This window comes from Solanum tuberosum, unplaced genomic scaffold (genome assembly GCF_000226075.1).
Source record: "Solanum tuberosum cultivar DM 1-3 516 R44 unplaced genomic scaffold, SolTub_3.0 scf00680, whole genome shotgun sequence".
NCBI classification, from domain to species: Eukaryota; Viridiplantae; Streptophyta; class Magnoliopsida; order Solanales; family Solanaceae; genus Solanum; species Solanum tuberosum.
In genome coordinates this window covers 95,888-109,741 of record NW_006239606.1, presented here as the reverse complement: position 1 = coordinate 109,741, position 13,854 = coordinate 95,888, and the positions used below count along the sequence as shown (strand labels likewise).

Genomic DNA, 13,854 nt, shown 5'->3' with positions numbered 1-13,854 from the left:
GATTCGAAAAGGAGAAAAGGATGGTAGGGTGTAAGAAAGAAGAAACTTTATTGGTTGAAAAGAAAAAGAAGAGGTCCAATTGTTTTTTTCTCTTTAATTTTTTACTTTTTACTAGCTTTTACTTCTTTTTTGCCACGTCAATTATTTGAGTGGATTTTAATTCACTTGCAATGAAATTAGAGGGATAAAAGTAATTACTTGTAAAATTAAATACTAGAATAAATTTAGTGAAAAAGTTCATAGGATTGTTATATATTTACTATATAACTACACAACTATCCATTTGGTTGGATTATTCAATCAAATTAAATGCATTTACATTGGATAATAGAATTTACTACCTTCTCCATTTCATTCACTTAATGCCATTAAAAAAAAATTCCCTTTTTCACTTGTCCGTATTAACAAATTAAGTGTTTTAATACTTTTTTCATATTATTTTAATATTAAATAACTATATAAAATAGCAATAATCAAATTCAAAGTTTTCAAAATATCATTGATAAAATGAATTTAATAAAATATACTCTTGATAATATTTTTTAGAGTGTCCAGTCATCATGGGCCAAAAAAAGAAAGTACTTAAAGAAATTTCTAATTTCTACCCATAAGAATTAAATGAATTTCTGAAGAAGATATTAATTGTTACATTTGTCACTTATTACTACAAAAAGTCAAATTCTCTATATATGACTATGAATTAAATTTATTAATCTGATACTAATTAAAAACTAACTATATATATGTGGGTGTCTATCTTTTAACACAAACTAAATAAATACCATTGTTTCTTGCAAATTCAAAGCTTAAGACATGATTTTTTGTTATTCAAAGTTGGCTTTGGTGGTCACTCTTCTACTTCTTTTCTCTACAGGTTTGCCTCCCTCCCTCCTCCTTTTCTCTCTTTCACCCACGCACACAAAAACGAATTCAAAATTTTAAGTTCATAATTTTTTACAGTAATTTCAAATTAACTTACAATATTAATTGAATTAACAATCAAATATTTTTAGTGAATTTTTCAATACATATATCAGGTATTAGCAAAAATTATTGAAATCATATAAATTTGTAATTACAACTTTGAATCCGCTCCTTTGTATACACACAAATCTTAAAACACTTGTTTATTTGTTTTTTTTTTGAGAATTTTGTAATGTATCATATTTAAAATTTTAGGTCTTAATATTTTTAGTCGTGGCCTAAAAGTTTAAAGTTTTAGATAAACACAAACTAATCACACCATTCAACAATCAGTAGTCCTTAATTAGTCAATTATTATTAATGCAACATTGACTCTACTCCCCCCACCCTCATCTCTAGCGTTTTAGTTTATGTTGCACTTTTTATATTTTAGGAGTTAAATGAGTTTTTTATTTGATGCAAATTTTCATGTCTTTTAAATATTTTAAATTATATTATTAATTATTGTGATTTATAATATTTTGCAGGTACTAAATTTATGAAAGTTTTAGCACACTCGGATATAGGCGCAAAGCAATACGAATGCAATTTTAATGTTGATTGCAAAGGGTTGTGTATGTTTTTTAATGGTGGATTTCCAGTTTGCCTTCCAACAAAAAATTGCTACTGCGTTCCATTTCCGTGCTGCTAAATAACAACATTCCGAGTTTAAGTAATATACATTGTTAGTATAAGTTTATTTCATATTCTTTGATGAATATGGAGAAGAAATTTGAATTTTAAATTTCTTTGTTCGGTTAGGATTTGTCTCTGTGTGATTGACAGTAAGAAGAAACGTAAGCGTATTTTATGAGATTTAATTAGATTTTCAGTTTTTATTTCTTGTTTTAGTGTAACAGATGAATATTTCTTGTATCAGAATTAATGTATCCGGAAGGTACAAATTTTAAGGGATTATCGTAATTACAAAAAGAGTAAGGATGATATGTAATTTGTTCCTTACACTATGATATTCTTTAAAAAAAATTAAAAAAGAGGAAAAGAAAGAAATGCAGAAGATGAAGAGTTAAGGAGAAGAAAGACAGAGCCATAAGATGAAAAAGGTGGGGATCACACAATTTTTAATCAAAAAATATAATCCCTCATATATCATGTCATAGTTGTGTTTCTACCACCATAAAAGTTTTCCACCACAATGTCCAAAACGGAAGCTAATCAGGGGCAGACCCACGTTAGGCGAAGGAGTGTTGTCCGGCCTTGTCCCTTTTCTCACCCACCTATCCTGTCAAACTCTCACAAAATGCTTACTAGAGCTAAGACAACTAGTATACCCAACCCCACCTTATGGTAAAATGTTCATCTCAATTACTATTTCTTAAGGTGCGTGCACAGTCCAAAATTGGAGTTAATATCTCAAAATGTCACTCAACTTTGACAATTTATCTAACAAAGTCATTGAACTTTATTTTGTATTAATAAAATCACTCAACTTAAGTTTTTGTATCAAAAAAATCATTTAACTATATTTTATCATTAAAAAGCCAAGCTTAAAATAATTTTGGTCCATATTCCCTGTTGTCATCTGACGACAATTGAATTCCATTCACCGTTCAATATTATCACTTCCCTAATTGAATTCCAGTTAATTAAGTAGTGGGAAAAATATATGTATGTACGGTATAATTTACTTGAATAACAAATGATATTAAAGGGATCAATAGGATTTCGATCCTAAATGTGAACACACATAAATTCTGTACTAAGAGATTAAACTAAACAACCCAACGATCATTTCATGAAATATTATTGAACTAATTCATGGACCAGATCCAACTGGTACTTGCATTTATATTTGTTTTTGTACTTTATTTTTTTGGTCAAAATGGCATCCAAAAGATCCAATTCCATAGCCATTTTATTTTTCCTTATAAACTTCTCCATAGTTGATTCATGGAATAAAATTCGTGCACGTCCCCTTGTAAAACTTCAATTTCTTAAAGACCTAAATTGAGTGATTTTATTGATATAAAACAAAGTTTAATGACTTTACTAGATAAATTGTTAAAGTTAAGTGACATTTTGAGATATTAACTCTCCAAAATTGACAAGTAAAAATGAACGGAGAAAGTACTAGATATTTCTTTCAAAGTGCAAAGACAGAAAGAACATTATACATAGAGTTGTTTATGCTATTAAGTTCAATCTCGTTACCATATATTTACTGTAAGCTTCAACATACTATTATCCATATATGATGATATGGCTATCAACACACATGTACAATATCTTCAGTACATTTGTTTTTTTCCTCAAAAAATATACAAGTGATCATCCTCTCGCAGTGCAGCCAAATCCTCCACTTGAGAGCCATCCACCATGACAATTGTGGTTCCTCTTCTCCCAAACTTACTTTCTGCATCCACCAAATTATATAATTAGACACAATTCTGAATATTTGTCATAATTTATAATTTCTTGTAATCTTATCATTGATTCGAAAAGATAAAACACTACAAAAACCTGGAATTAATTATGAACTTTGTTGCTAACTATTGCTATATATAACTCGTAGCTAACACACTACTAGAAACAAAGGTTTTTTCCCATAGAGAATAAGTGTGAAGTTTGTGCTATAGAACATGGTTTTTTCACTTATTTCCTACCGAACCAGCTCACTGAAAAAATGCATGGTGGGAAACAGATCACTGAAATAGTGGGAAAGTTCCTAATTTTTCTGTATGAAAACATTACTATTTTTTTGTTTTCACACTGATTCAATCAAAATAACTGTGAGAATAGCCATTGAATGTACTAATCACCTGCTATAGATAGGAGATTTTCAATTGAATCAGGTAGATGGATTAGTTTTCCTGCATTTCCTCCTGATTTTGGCCTACGATCCGGTTGATATCCGTGGATTATCACTCTTGTAGGAGGCGTTTTCAACAGGGAAGAAGTAGTTGTGGATATTTCTGCACACAAAATGAGGGATTAAAATCTCTACAAAATCAAGATCTAAAATATAAAGAAGTAAGCACATAGAAAAGTTGGCCACTGGGGATCCATAATATCTATGTGGTCACAATATTTATATGTAAGCCTTATTAAATGTAAAATTTGTAATCTTGAAAATAAGATAGATTACCATTTTCTTGTTGGTCTTGAGCTCCCGCCTCATTCATTGAGGCTTCCTGCAAGAAAATGAGACGAACATAAAAAAAAATTATTCAAAAATTTTGGACTCTGCATCTCCATTTGGTTGCAGTTATAAAATTAGTTTGTTCTGCATGTTAACTATGCCATGAAAGAATATTAAATCTTACTAACATTTTGGCCGAATACATGGATATAGTCCGTCCCTTAAATTTGATAGTAAATTTCATTTAGATATATACTTAAACTATATATGAATATATTGCGATAAGCACGCCCGAACAATATGAAAAAGTGTTCCTATTAGACAATTCTGACTATATTTTCAAAAAGATTATACTGTGTATTCAAGCGTTCATTATGCAAATACGTTAAGCACAAATATGTCAACTCCTTTAATTATATATATACATTAGGCTCAGTAAGCCGTAAATCTTTAAATCTTTATGCTTGTTCCAAATGATGTTCACTTGTAGAATTAAAGAAGGTGACATATCTTATGTGATTATAATGGACGCTCAAATACACACAAAATTTGATGTTTAAATGTCTATTAGAAAAACGTTATAACATGTTCAGGAGTTTAATAGGAACATGTCATAATTTTGAGTGTCTAAGTGAAACTTACTGACAAATTTAAAAGATTGTCGATGCATTTAGCCTAACATTTTTCAATTAAGTACCGTATGAATTCAAGTTTATATTCTATTTAATTGATTTCATATATAGGTTTTGCACAGAAAATAAATTACCTCACTAATTAAGTCATCAAGAAATTCTGACACTAGCGGCATCTCTGCTAGCTCCTCATTTTTCAATCCCTTCAAATGCTGATATATAACACCAAAAATTAAGATCAGCACGCAACAAGTGCGATACGTAACTACCAGTTATTATCTCATAAAGCCATTTTTCTCCTTGATTCTGATTTTTTTTTAACAAAAAAATGACTTTCTAAGATAATAACTATTAGTTGAGTAACTATCTGAGAAATTTGTACCTGAATAAAATTAGTGTGAATTATTTTTCCATCTTCATGAAGGGGTTGTACCAATTGTTTGAAATGATGATGACTAATACGAACAACTTGAGAAAGCCTTTTAGTTCTCACTGTGAAAGGTTGAGGGATATTGAATATTACACCTATTTCTCCAAACATTTGTTGAGATCCCAACTTGGATAGAAACTGTCAACACAAAGAATAGTTGTGGAAAAAATAATTATTAGACATATATCATCAATTAATTATGAATAGTCTAAGAGGTTTGTTTTGATATTTTTGCTAGGTAGAGCAAAGAGGTTCAACTGAATCTCGTTTGTTAAAATATTGTTGTGCTAATAGAGCAAAAACTATTTTTTTTTTAAATTATGTTCAAGAATTCTCTTGAAATAAGAAAAGATTATAATGTGAAGTCAGGATTTGAAGTTTATGTGTTCTTGATTCTAGAATACAACCTCCGATGCTAGTTTTAGGAATTTGAATTGAATTTCTATGCTTATTTTAATGATTTTTTTACAACCAATTAAATCTATACTTCTTCACTACTCGTACAGGCTTGACGGAGTGAAACTGTATTGAGGGAATCAATTTGTCTCAATCAATCAAGAATGCCTCACCCTATTATTTTTTAGCATTAATATTTAAGAAAAGTGACGAATTAACAGAAATACAAAATTCAAATTAAAGCTATTGAGTTATGTCAAAGAGAAGAGAGATAGGTACATACTTGTTCCATTCCGTTCTTGTATGTTACAACATCCTGTAGTGGTCAATTAATTATTTAGTAAGTTAGTAAATGTATCTTTTTATCTAAGTTGTTCAGACTCTCCAAAAATGTTATCGTATTCGTGTCAGATCCTTCACAAATGCACTACTTTCGAAGGATTGGCACACACCCGATGACATTTTTAAAGAATTCGAACAACATAGCTTTATATACCAAGTGGAATTAATTACTTAAAACTTGACTGCTGGAATGAATGTAACGTACCACAGCCCCAGACACAATAATGTAGAAATCTGTTGGTATCTCATTTTGTATGACAATATCCACTTTTGGTGGAAAATATTCTGCTTTTATTTCTGATACCTATAGTATAAAAAGAGAAAAAAGAAAAATATTATACTTAGCATTATTTGATCAAACAGTGTCACATAAATTGAGAAAGAAATTACCAATTGGACGATAAAGTCGTCAGAGACTCCTTTGAAAAGGTGGGATTTTTCAAGAGTGGTACGAAAGAGTTGTTGTAGAATGCTAGATCTAATAGCCTTTGGCAAGTCTTCTAAAACTTGTTCTTGTTGTAGTTCTGCTGTCTTGAATTTCAGTGTCAAATGTGCTAGCATTTGTTCTCTTAGCCCTTCTGGAAGTCTATTCTTTTTTGCATACCTCAAGATCTCATTGATAGCATCCCTCTGCATGCACACAATTAAGTATAGAAATATGTCATTCTCGTTTCTACACCTGCTAATAGTTTAACACATTTGTTGTTGTTACTATGGGGTAGTACTCCTGAAGCATAAGAAGATAATTTTACTTGTTGGTGTCAATTGGACCAGGGGTGGACCTAGAGGTTGCCCAGGGGTTCACCCGAACCTCTCGGCAAAAAATTAAGTTGTATATTTAAGGTACTTTTAAGAACTTTTATGTCTATATATTGATTTTGAACCTCCTAAACGTAAGATTAGAGGATGGCTTAATGCTTGAGGGGTTAAAAACCCACCTTGAGATTCCAAGATCAAATCTTAGGCACTACTTTCTTTTTTTTCCAAATCCCCTTAATTGAAATCCTGGATCCACCACTGAATTGGACGGTGTGCAGACTTTTGTTGCTCTTATAAAACTTTTGGCCTAAAAGGTTGCATGTTATGACAACTCGAGCTTATTTGATCTGTTCAATTGAGACTTTATAATGCAATCACATTCTCTAGTCCAATTACTGTTTTCGTTTCTGTATTTCTGATTTATCCACTAGGTCAGTCTGATATGATTGGTTCTTTAAATTTGCACTTATTTTTAGTGTAACAGCTATATTTCGATTCATCATATTTTTTCAAGGCTTTCATGATTAAACCTTGAACCTTATTCATCTATAATTCAATAAATAAATAGGAGACTAGAATTGTAAGTTCGGATCAAATTGGTGTATCAATACCGATTCGATCTGAGCTCTCTTATTGAGAATGCTCATTCAATGAATATTCTCAATGCTTCTTTAAACTAACTGAAAAGGAAATAATGTCACATAAATTGAGACAGATTAAGTATTACGTACCATGAAGAAGGTTCGGACAGCGGTATGGACAATAAGGTTAGTCATGTTGCCAATCAAGTATGCAGTAAGGCCAATGTTGAAAAGCATGTAAAAAATGGTGAAAATCTTTTCTTCAATATTCACAGCATGAAGATCACCATAGCCAACAGTTGAGAGTGTAACAATAGACCAATACATAGAATAAGTGTATCCTAGCCATATACTTTTTGATTTGAAACCAGGTATATTTGCTCCCATCCATGTAGATTCTGAATTATGATAACGTGTTGCCATCCAGTAATAGAAACAACCAGCTGAATGCACTGCAAATAGTGTCACCTATCGTACAATAACACACTCGTACCGTCAGACTTCTCTATAACAATACTTTTTTATAACAATTATGTCTTCAAGGTTTGATTGTATATGAAGATCAATGTCGTTTCAAGAATTAAGATACATAGTCATGTCTATATTATATATACTTTCTCCGTTTCAATTCAAGTGTTTTAGTTTGACTAGACATAAATTGAAGAAAATAGTTAAGATGTTTAAATCTTGTAATCTTAATTAAATTATAGATATATGTAATGTATCAAAATATTTTTTAAACTTGTGGTCTTAATCTTAACATGTCCAGAGACATTCTACTTTTAAAATAGAAAGTAAGATACTTAAATTTAAATGGAGAGAATATTGAGTTTAAGCACCACCGGTGTAAAGAATTCGGATTATGGAAAAAATATTTATCAGTAAACCTTTTTTAAATGTGAAAATTGTGATCTTAAAAATATATAAGATAGATTATCTGCTATAATAAATAGAGCTGACATGATTGTGTAACAATTCATTAAATTAATAGTGTATATAGGAGTTTAAGTTATATACTAATAATAATATAAATACTTTTTACACTATTATTTAATTTTATTTCTATCAAATAATTATCAATTAATGCTTAACATAAAAATTAACCTACATATAATACCTTATAAATTAAACTTTTACACCGACCCGTGAACATATTTAAACTCTATTACTCCCTTCATCTCATGAATTTACGTGAAATTGTTTGACAAAATTTAAGAAAGAAGAATTGTTAAAAAAAATTATAGTCTAAAGCAAAATTTAAAACTAAATTACTTATTTTTTAATTATTTAAAAAATATATTTTTTAAGAGTAAATTTAAAAGAAAAATATCCAACATAAATTGAGGTCGAAAAAGTATATATTATGATCAAGAAAAAATAAGTAATGTAATGTATAGCTAAGATTATGAGTACTTACACAAATAAGTTTAAAATATCTCGTCCAAAAGTAGCTGAATCTAGTGTCCTTCTCCAACCTAGAACGCAAGAAAAAAAAAATTAGTTGATTGGTGTTTGCTTACGTTTATTATGTTGGTCAAACTGGTTTATAAATATTATTTAACGTATTTATATACTCATTCGATAGAAGTCAAGAACTTGCATATCAAGTATTTATAAGTATCAATAAAAGCAAAAAAAGACATATAGAAGGCAACATAGTTGGGACGGTAAAATGACTGAGGAGTTTGTTCCAAGGCACCTACCGATGCGACAGGAAAAGCAAAATCATTTGACAGTATCAATAGGTTCAACTAGATCCAATAAATCAGTAAAGAATGTATGAATCATCAAGTGTTGTTGGACAGGTTTGAAGAAGAAGACAAGAAAAAAATACCTCAAGTTACTTTTGATGGGTAATCAATCTTTTTTAATTCATGCTTTAGTAATAGAAAGTTTGAGGCTAGTAACTCAACTTTTTTCTTGATTGACATATTTTTACATTATTTAAGCATTCTCATTTGTAATATCATCATGGAGTGTATTACAAACTCTGTGATGATCAAAAAATACTTAGTTCTCTCTGACTCTTATTTTCTTCATGCTTGTTAGGTAGCAGAAGTTAGGTACTTCATTAGGATTAGTAAGGTAAGGCCTAGCCCCCCTTGCTTGTACTTGTCCCTATTGATATTTTTTATGTTTAATAAAAGACCACTAGACACTGTCTAGTAGTAAATTTGCCAAAAAAAAGAAAAAAAAATATTTATAAGTAAAATCAATCAAAAATCATGAGTTAGTCATCAAATTGTGTCACATGAAACTTATTTTTGATATAAATTTATTTTCGAAAAATTAAAAATTTCATAACCAAATTTATCGTTGAAATTTAAAAATATGACTAGTGAAATTTAAACTGTCACGTAAACAGAAAAAATATACCTTGAGAAGAATTTACTAACACGGCGCAGTCGCCATAGTCTTAGCAAGTTGAGGAAGCCAAAGACTTGTCCTCGACTCGTTTTGCCAGTGACAACTCTGTATATGGTTTGAAATGGTAGAGTTGAAGCTACATCCATTGGAAACCATAGATGTGTCACGTACCTTTTTACAAACACAAAAAAGATATTGTATTAATTGGAATCTCCATTGGCAAAAAAAGATTAAAGGGTACTTGCACCTATAGTGATGGAGTTAGAAATTTGGTTAAAAGTGTACAAATTTTCTTCGCAGTTGTATTAACAGTATGCAAAATAAAATGTGCACTCATAGATAGCTAACATTTAACCTCTGCACAGCACCAGAGGCGGGAAAGATTAAGAGTTTGGCGATTTTAAATTTCTTTTTTTTTTAAAAGAGAGGAGAGTTCGAACACACAACTCTAGCGTGAAAAGTATTTCAAACCCGCAACTCTAACGTGAAAAGCATTTTCATTGTCCCTTCATTACCACTGAACCGTCAATCAATTTTTTAGGGGTTTAAAAATTAATATACATATATGTTTATTTAATTTTCTAGTACAAATACAAAATCTACGAAAAAACTATTGGACTTATCCGAACACACGAACCCCCACCTAGCTCCGCCTCTGCACACCACATATATAATTTTGCGTTGAAGCTAAGGGTGTACACGGACCACCCTTCGCCTAAGGGTGACTCCGCCCATGGTTGTAAGAATAGCTAATTATCCGAGTTTCGACCTCACGTTACTAATAGCTTTCAAAACATTCTAGGTTATGGTAAAAAAAACGTATATGTAATAATAAAAAGTCAAACTTTTTTATAACAACATCATTTGTCGATCACAATACTCTTTAGTTATTATAGCAAATACTATTATGGAGTATAACATAACATGAAAATAGCCAAGTTTAATTTTAAAGAGAACTTGATCAATATAATGAAATACTATTTAAAAAATGACTGTTATAGAGAGGTTTATCGTACCTGAACGCGATTTTCTTGTGCTCTTCAACGAGTAAGTAAGTAGATTTGTCCAAGTATGCAACAAAGAAAGTGAGAATAATGTCAATAGCAAAGAAGGCGTCAACCACTAAATCAACAGGCAAGAGTGCTCCAGTAGACGCCTTGCTGAATGCTAACTCAAAGGGAGATGACCATGCTGAGTACACCACAAGTACAACAAGAAATGCTTGCCACAATCTACATTTGCCATAGGTTCAAAAAGTAAGAATTTTTTTGCTTTCATTTTTTTTATAGAATGACTTCATTTGTTTTAATTTATGTGAACTTATTTCTTTCGTGAAAAATAAAAAATATATGTTTAATATATGCAAATAATATGGGAGGTGAAGGTGGGGGTAATGAGGATAGGGCTATATGTGGGTGGGAGAAGATAGTCAATGTGGAACGATACTTTTGGAACTTGTTTTTTCTACTGTTATTAAGAGGAAGTTATTTTTATTTTTTTAAAAAAAGAATTTATTTTTTGAGAAAAAATATTTTTCAGAAAGTTGATCAATTAAATATGAAAAAAATTAGAAAACGAAATTAATCCAACCAGCCTATAGTAATTCACCTTAAGAATATTTGTTTTCTTTTGTCATTTCATTTTCCTACGGTTAAATGTAGTTTTATTTTGTCATTGAGGTTAAAGGAAAACTTAGAGCATATTTGCTGCCTATGTACGTTAGTATAGAAATGTATATTGATATTTAATGACCAGGATTTAATAAAGAGAAAAATTGTATAGAAGAAGTAAAAATTACATAAATCTTAGTGTTAAGAGTTAATCCTGTTATGGTAAAGTAAAAGATCTTTCACTATAGTGGGAAGAAGACATGTGAAAGCGAGTCGAACGAGAGAAAAACAAGTTTCAGTGGTGGACTGCCTTCGCGGTTCCATTTTGGAAATAGTAAAAGGAGTAGCAATGTTGGGTAAAGCCATAAGCATTGAGCTTACTGGGACCAAGCTGCAAAAATACTAATTACACATTATCCCTATTCTTTCCCAAATTACAAAAGTCTTTTAAAATTCTAGAATCTTGGATGCATTAGGAAACTTGCGAGTACATAGCTCACGGATTGAGAATGGTCAGACATTACTTTATGGAAATGATGTATCCAAGAGGAGAGGGATGTATCCAAGGGGGATACAGATATATCCGAGAAAATATTTTTGTAATTTTAAATGATAGAAAATTTTAAAAATTATAGTAAAATAAGATGTGTATTTATGTAATTTTTCTTAAAAGAATATTAGATGCACAAATAGAAATCAATAGATTAGAATAATTATGATCTCTCAAGTTCCGAAACTGTAAACGTCAATTAGAAGTAAGTTTTGTCTGTTGAATCAATATTTATGTCAAAAGGCTCCATGAGATCCATTGAACATGGGGTTTTTAATCAACATAAAGTCAAAGCTCTACTCACTATTAAGCTTCAATAAAGTCCCTTAAATTTAGGCTAATCATGTCAACAAATAGTAGTAATATTTTTTTCAATATTTATAATAAGGCTCGATTAAATTTTCATTTTATGTTGATGAAATTTTAAATAAATAAATTTGTATTCAGTAGAACTCGTAGACTAAATAATTTGATTAGTTCTAACTTCTAACTACCACACGTCAAACTCAATGGTGTCATGTGTCATTGGAAATTAAAAAATTAGTTATCTTACATAATTTCTTAGCTAAACAACAAATTAGAAAGATTTGAATTTATAATCTAAATCTTATTTTTCACTCTATTTAAAAGTATAATTTTCCCTTTCTTTTTTTTTTTTTTTGCGGGGGGAGGGGGGTGTGATGGCCTATTTGCATTTAAACTTGCTATAATGATGCAAATAAACATGTATATTAATAATTGTTTCTTGGTTTCGATTTATTTGACGATCTTTTATTTTAAGTCAATAGCAAAAAAAATGATATTTGTTTATGAAACAGTTTGACTTTAAATTTTGCAATAAAATGATTTATAGCTACAAAATTTCTCAAGTTTGTTTTAAATTACTTTTAAAAAAATTATTATTTTCGTAAGTTTTATGCTCAATCAAACACACCTTTATATAAATTGGGATGTCAAAATCTCTATATTGAGATGTCAAAATCTCTATATTTTAATTTGCTTATGTTACTTATATTTTTGTCGATTTAAAAAATAATATTATTATATATATTTAGTAATTATTTACACCCAACATCGTATAAGAAAACTAATTAAAGACCATCAAATTCAAAAAGTATTTTTGATATCATTAGTTTAAGTTCATAAGAGTAAAAAATTCTCTTCATGTTTCTTAAATTTTATATCGAATAAAAGTAAAACAAACCAACTGAAACAAAGAGAATTTATATCAAATATAAAATTTTCCTTCTTCTTGATTCTAATTTTCCTTCAATTAAAAACACTGTAACTTTCGAAGATAATAAGTATTAGTTGATCGGAAAAAAAATGTCGATAGAAAGGAAGTAAACTAATTACCTGTATCTACGATCATAAGGAGCAATAAGAAATCTCTTAAGCCTAACTGAGCTTTCACCCATCACTGTTCCAAAAGCTGGCAACAAACTACTCGAAAGTGAAGCTAAATTTCTGATTTCGCCACTTGAATGTCGTCGGAACAACAACGGCATCGGAGACCTCGTCTCCGATAACGGCATCGGAGACCTTGTCGTCTCCGACATTTGTTTTTAGCTGAGAAGATATAGAGAAGAAGGAATTTTGAGAGGTTAAGCTTGTTGGAGATTTGTTTGTTTGTTTGTTTTAGTTCTTATATATATGAGATAAGGGGCGGAGTTGGTAGCCTGCTTATAAATTCTAGCAATTTAATAGATTTTGTTTAAACAGTATATTTATATTAATAAAATTATTAAGATATATAAATATTATATTTACAATTTAATTTTTACATATTACTTAAAATCATTATTATAAAATTCAAAAGGTAAAAGAGTTAAATATGCCCCTAAACTATTCGAAAAGGTCTAGATATATCCCCCGTTTAAAGTTTGGCTCGCTCGTGCCATCGCCGTCCAACTTTTCGTCTAGATATGCCCTTATGGGCGTTAAATGCCAAATAGAATTGTCACGTCATTTTTACATTACCACGTGACATTTATATTAAAAGGGAAAAGGGTCAAATATACCCCTAAACTATTCGAAAAGGTCTAGATATACCCCCTTTTAAATAAACTACCCGATCCGTTTTCAACAATAAAAAATTAATTTTTTTTTTTGGGTAAATCTCGA

General features: G+C 30.0%; 1 protein-coding gene across 1 annotated transcript; it reads right to left on the bottom strand.

Moving 5' to 3' along the window:
• Positions 1 to 3,096: 3,096 nt before the first annotated feature.
• Positions 3,097 to 13,376, bottom strand: LOC102599698 (potassium channel KAT3-like). The gene is made up of 13 exons (XM_006366840.2): positions 13,087 to 13,376; positions 10,587 to 10,802; positions 9,580 to 9,741; positions 8,621 to 8,678; positions 7,354 to 7,671; positions 6,254 to 6,493; positions 6,069 to 6,167; positions 5,805 to 5,837; positions 5,078 to 5,263; positions 4,830 to 4,907; positions 4,070 to 4,115; positions 3,744 to 3,896; positions 3,097 to 3,337 (listed from the first exon to the last, which is right to left on the bottom strand). Exons 1-13 carry the CDS (start codon positions 13,287 to 13,289, stop codon positions 3,234 to 3,236), a joined length of 1,896 nt encoding a protein of 631 aa, XP_006366902.1. The 5' UTR covers positions 13,290 to 13,376; the 3' UTR covers positions 3,097 to 3,233.
• Between the last annotated feature and the right edge of the window lie 478 nt (positions 13,377 to 13,854).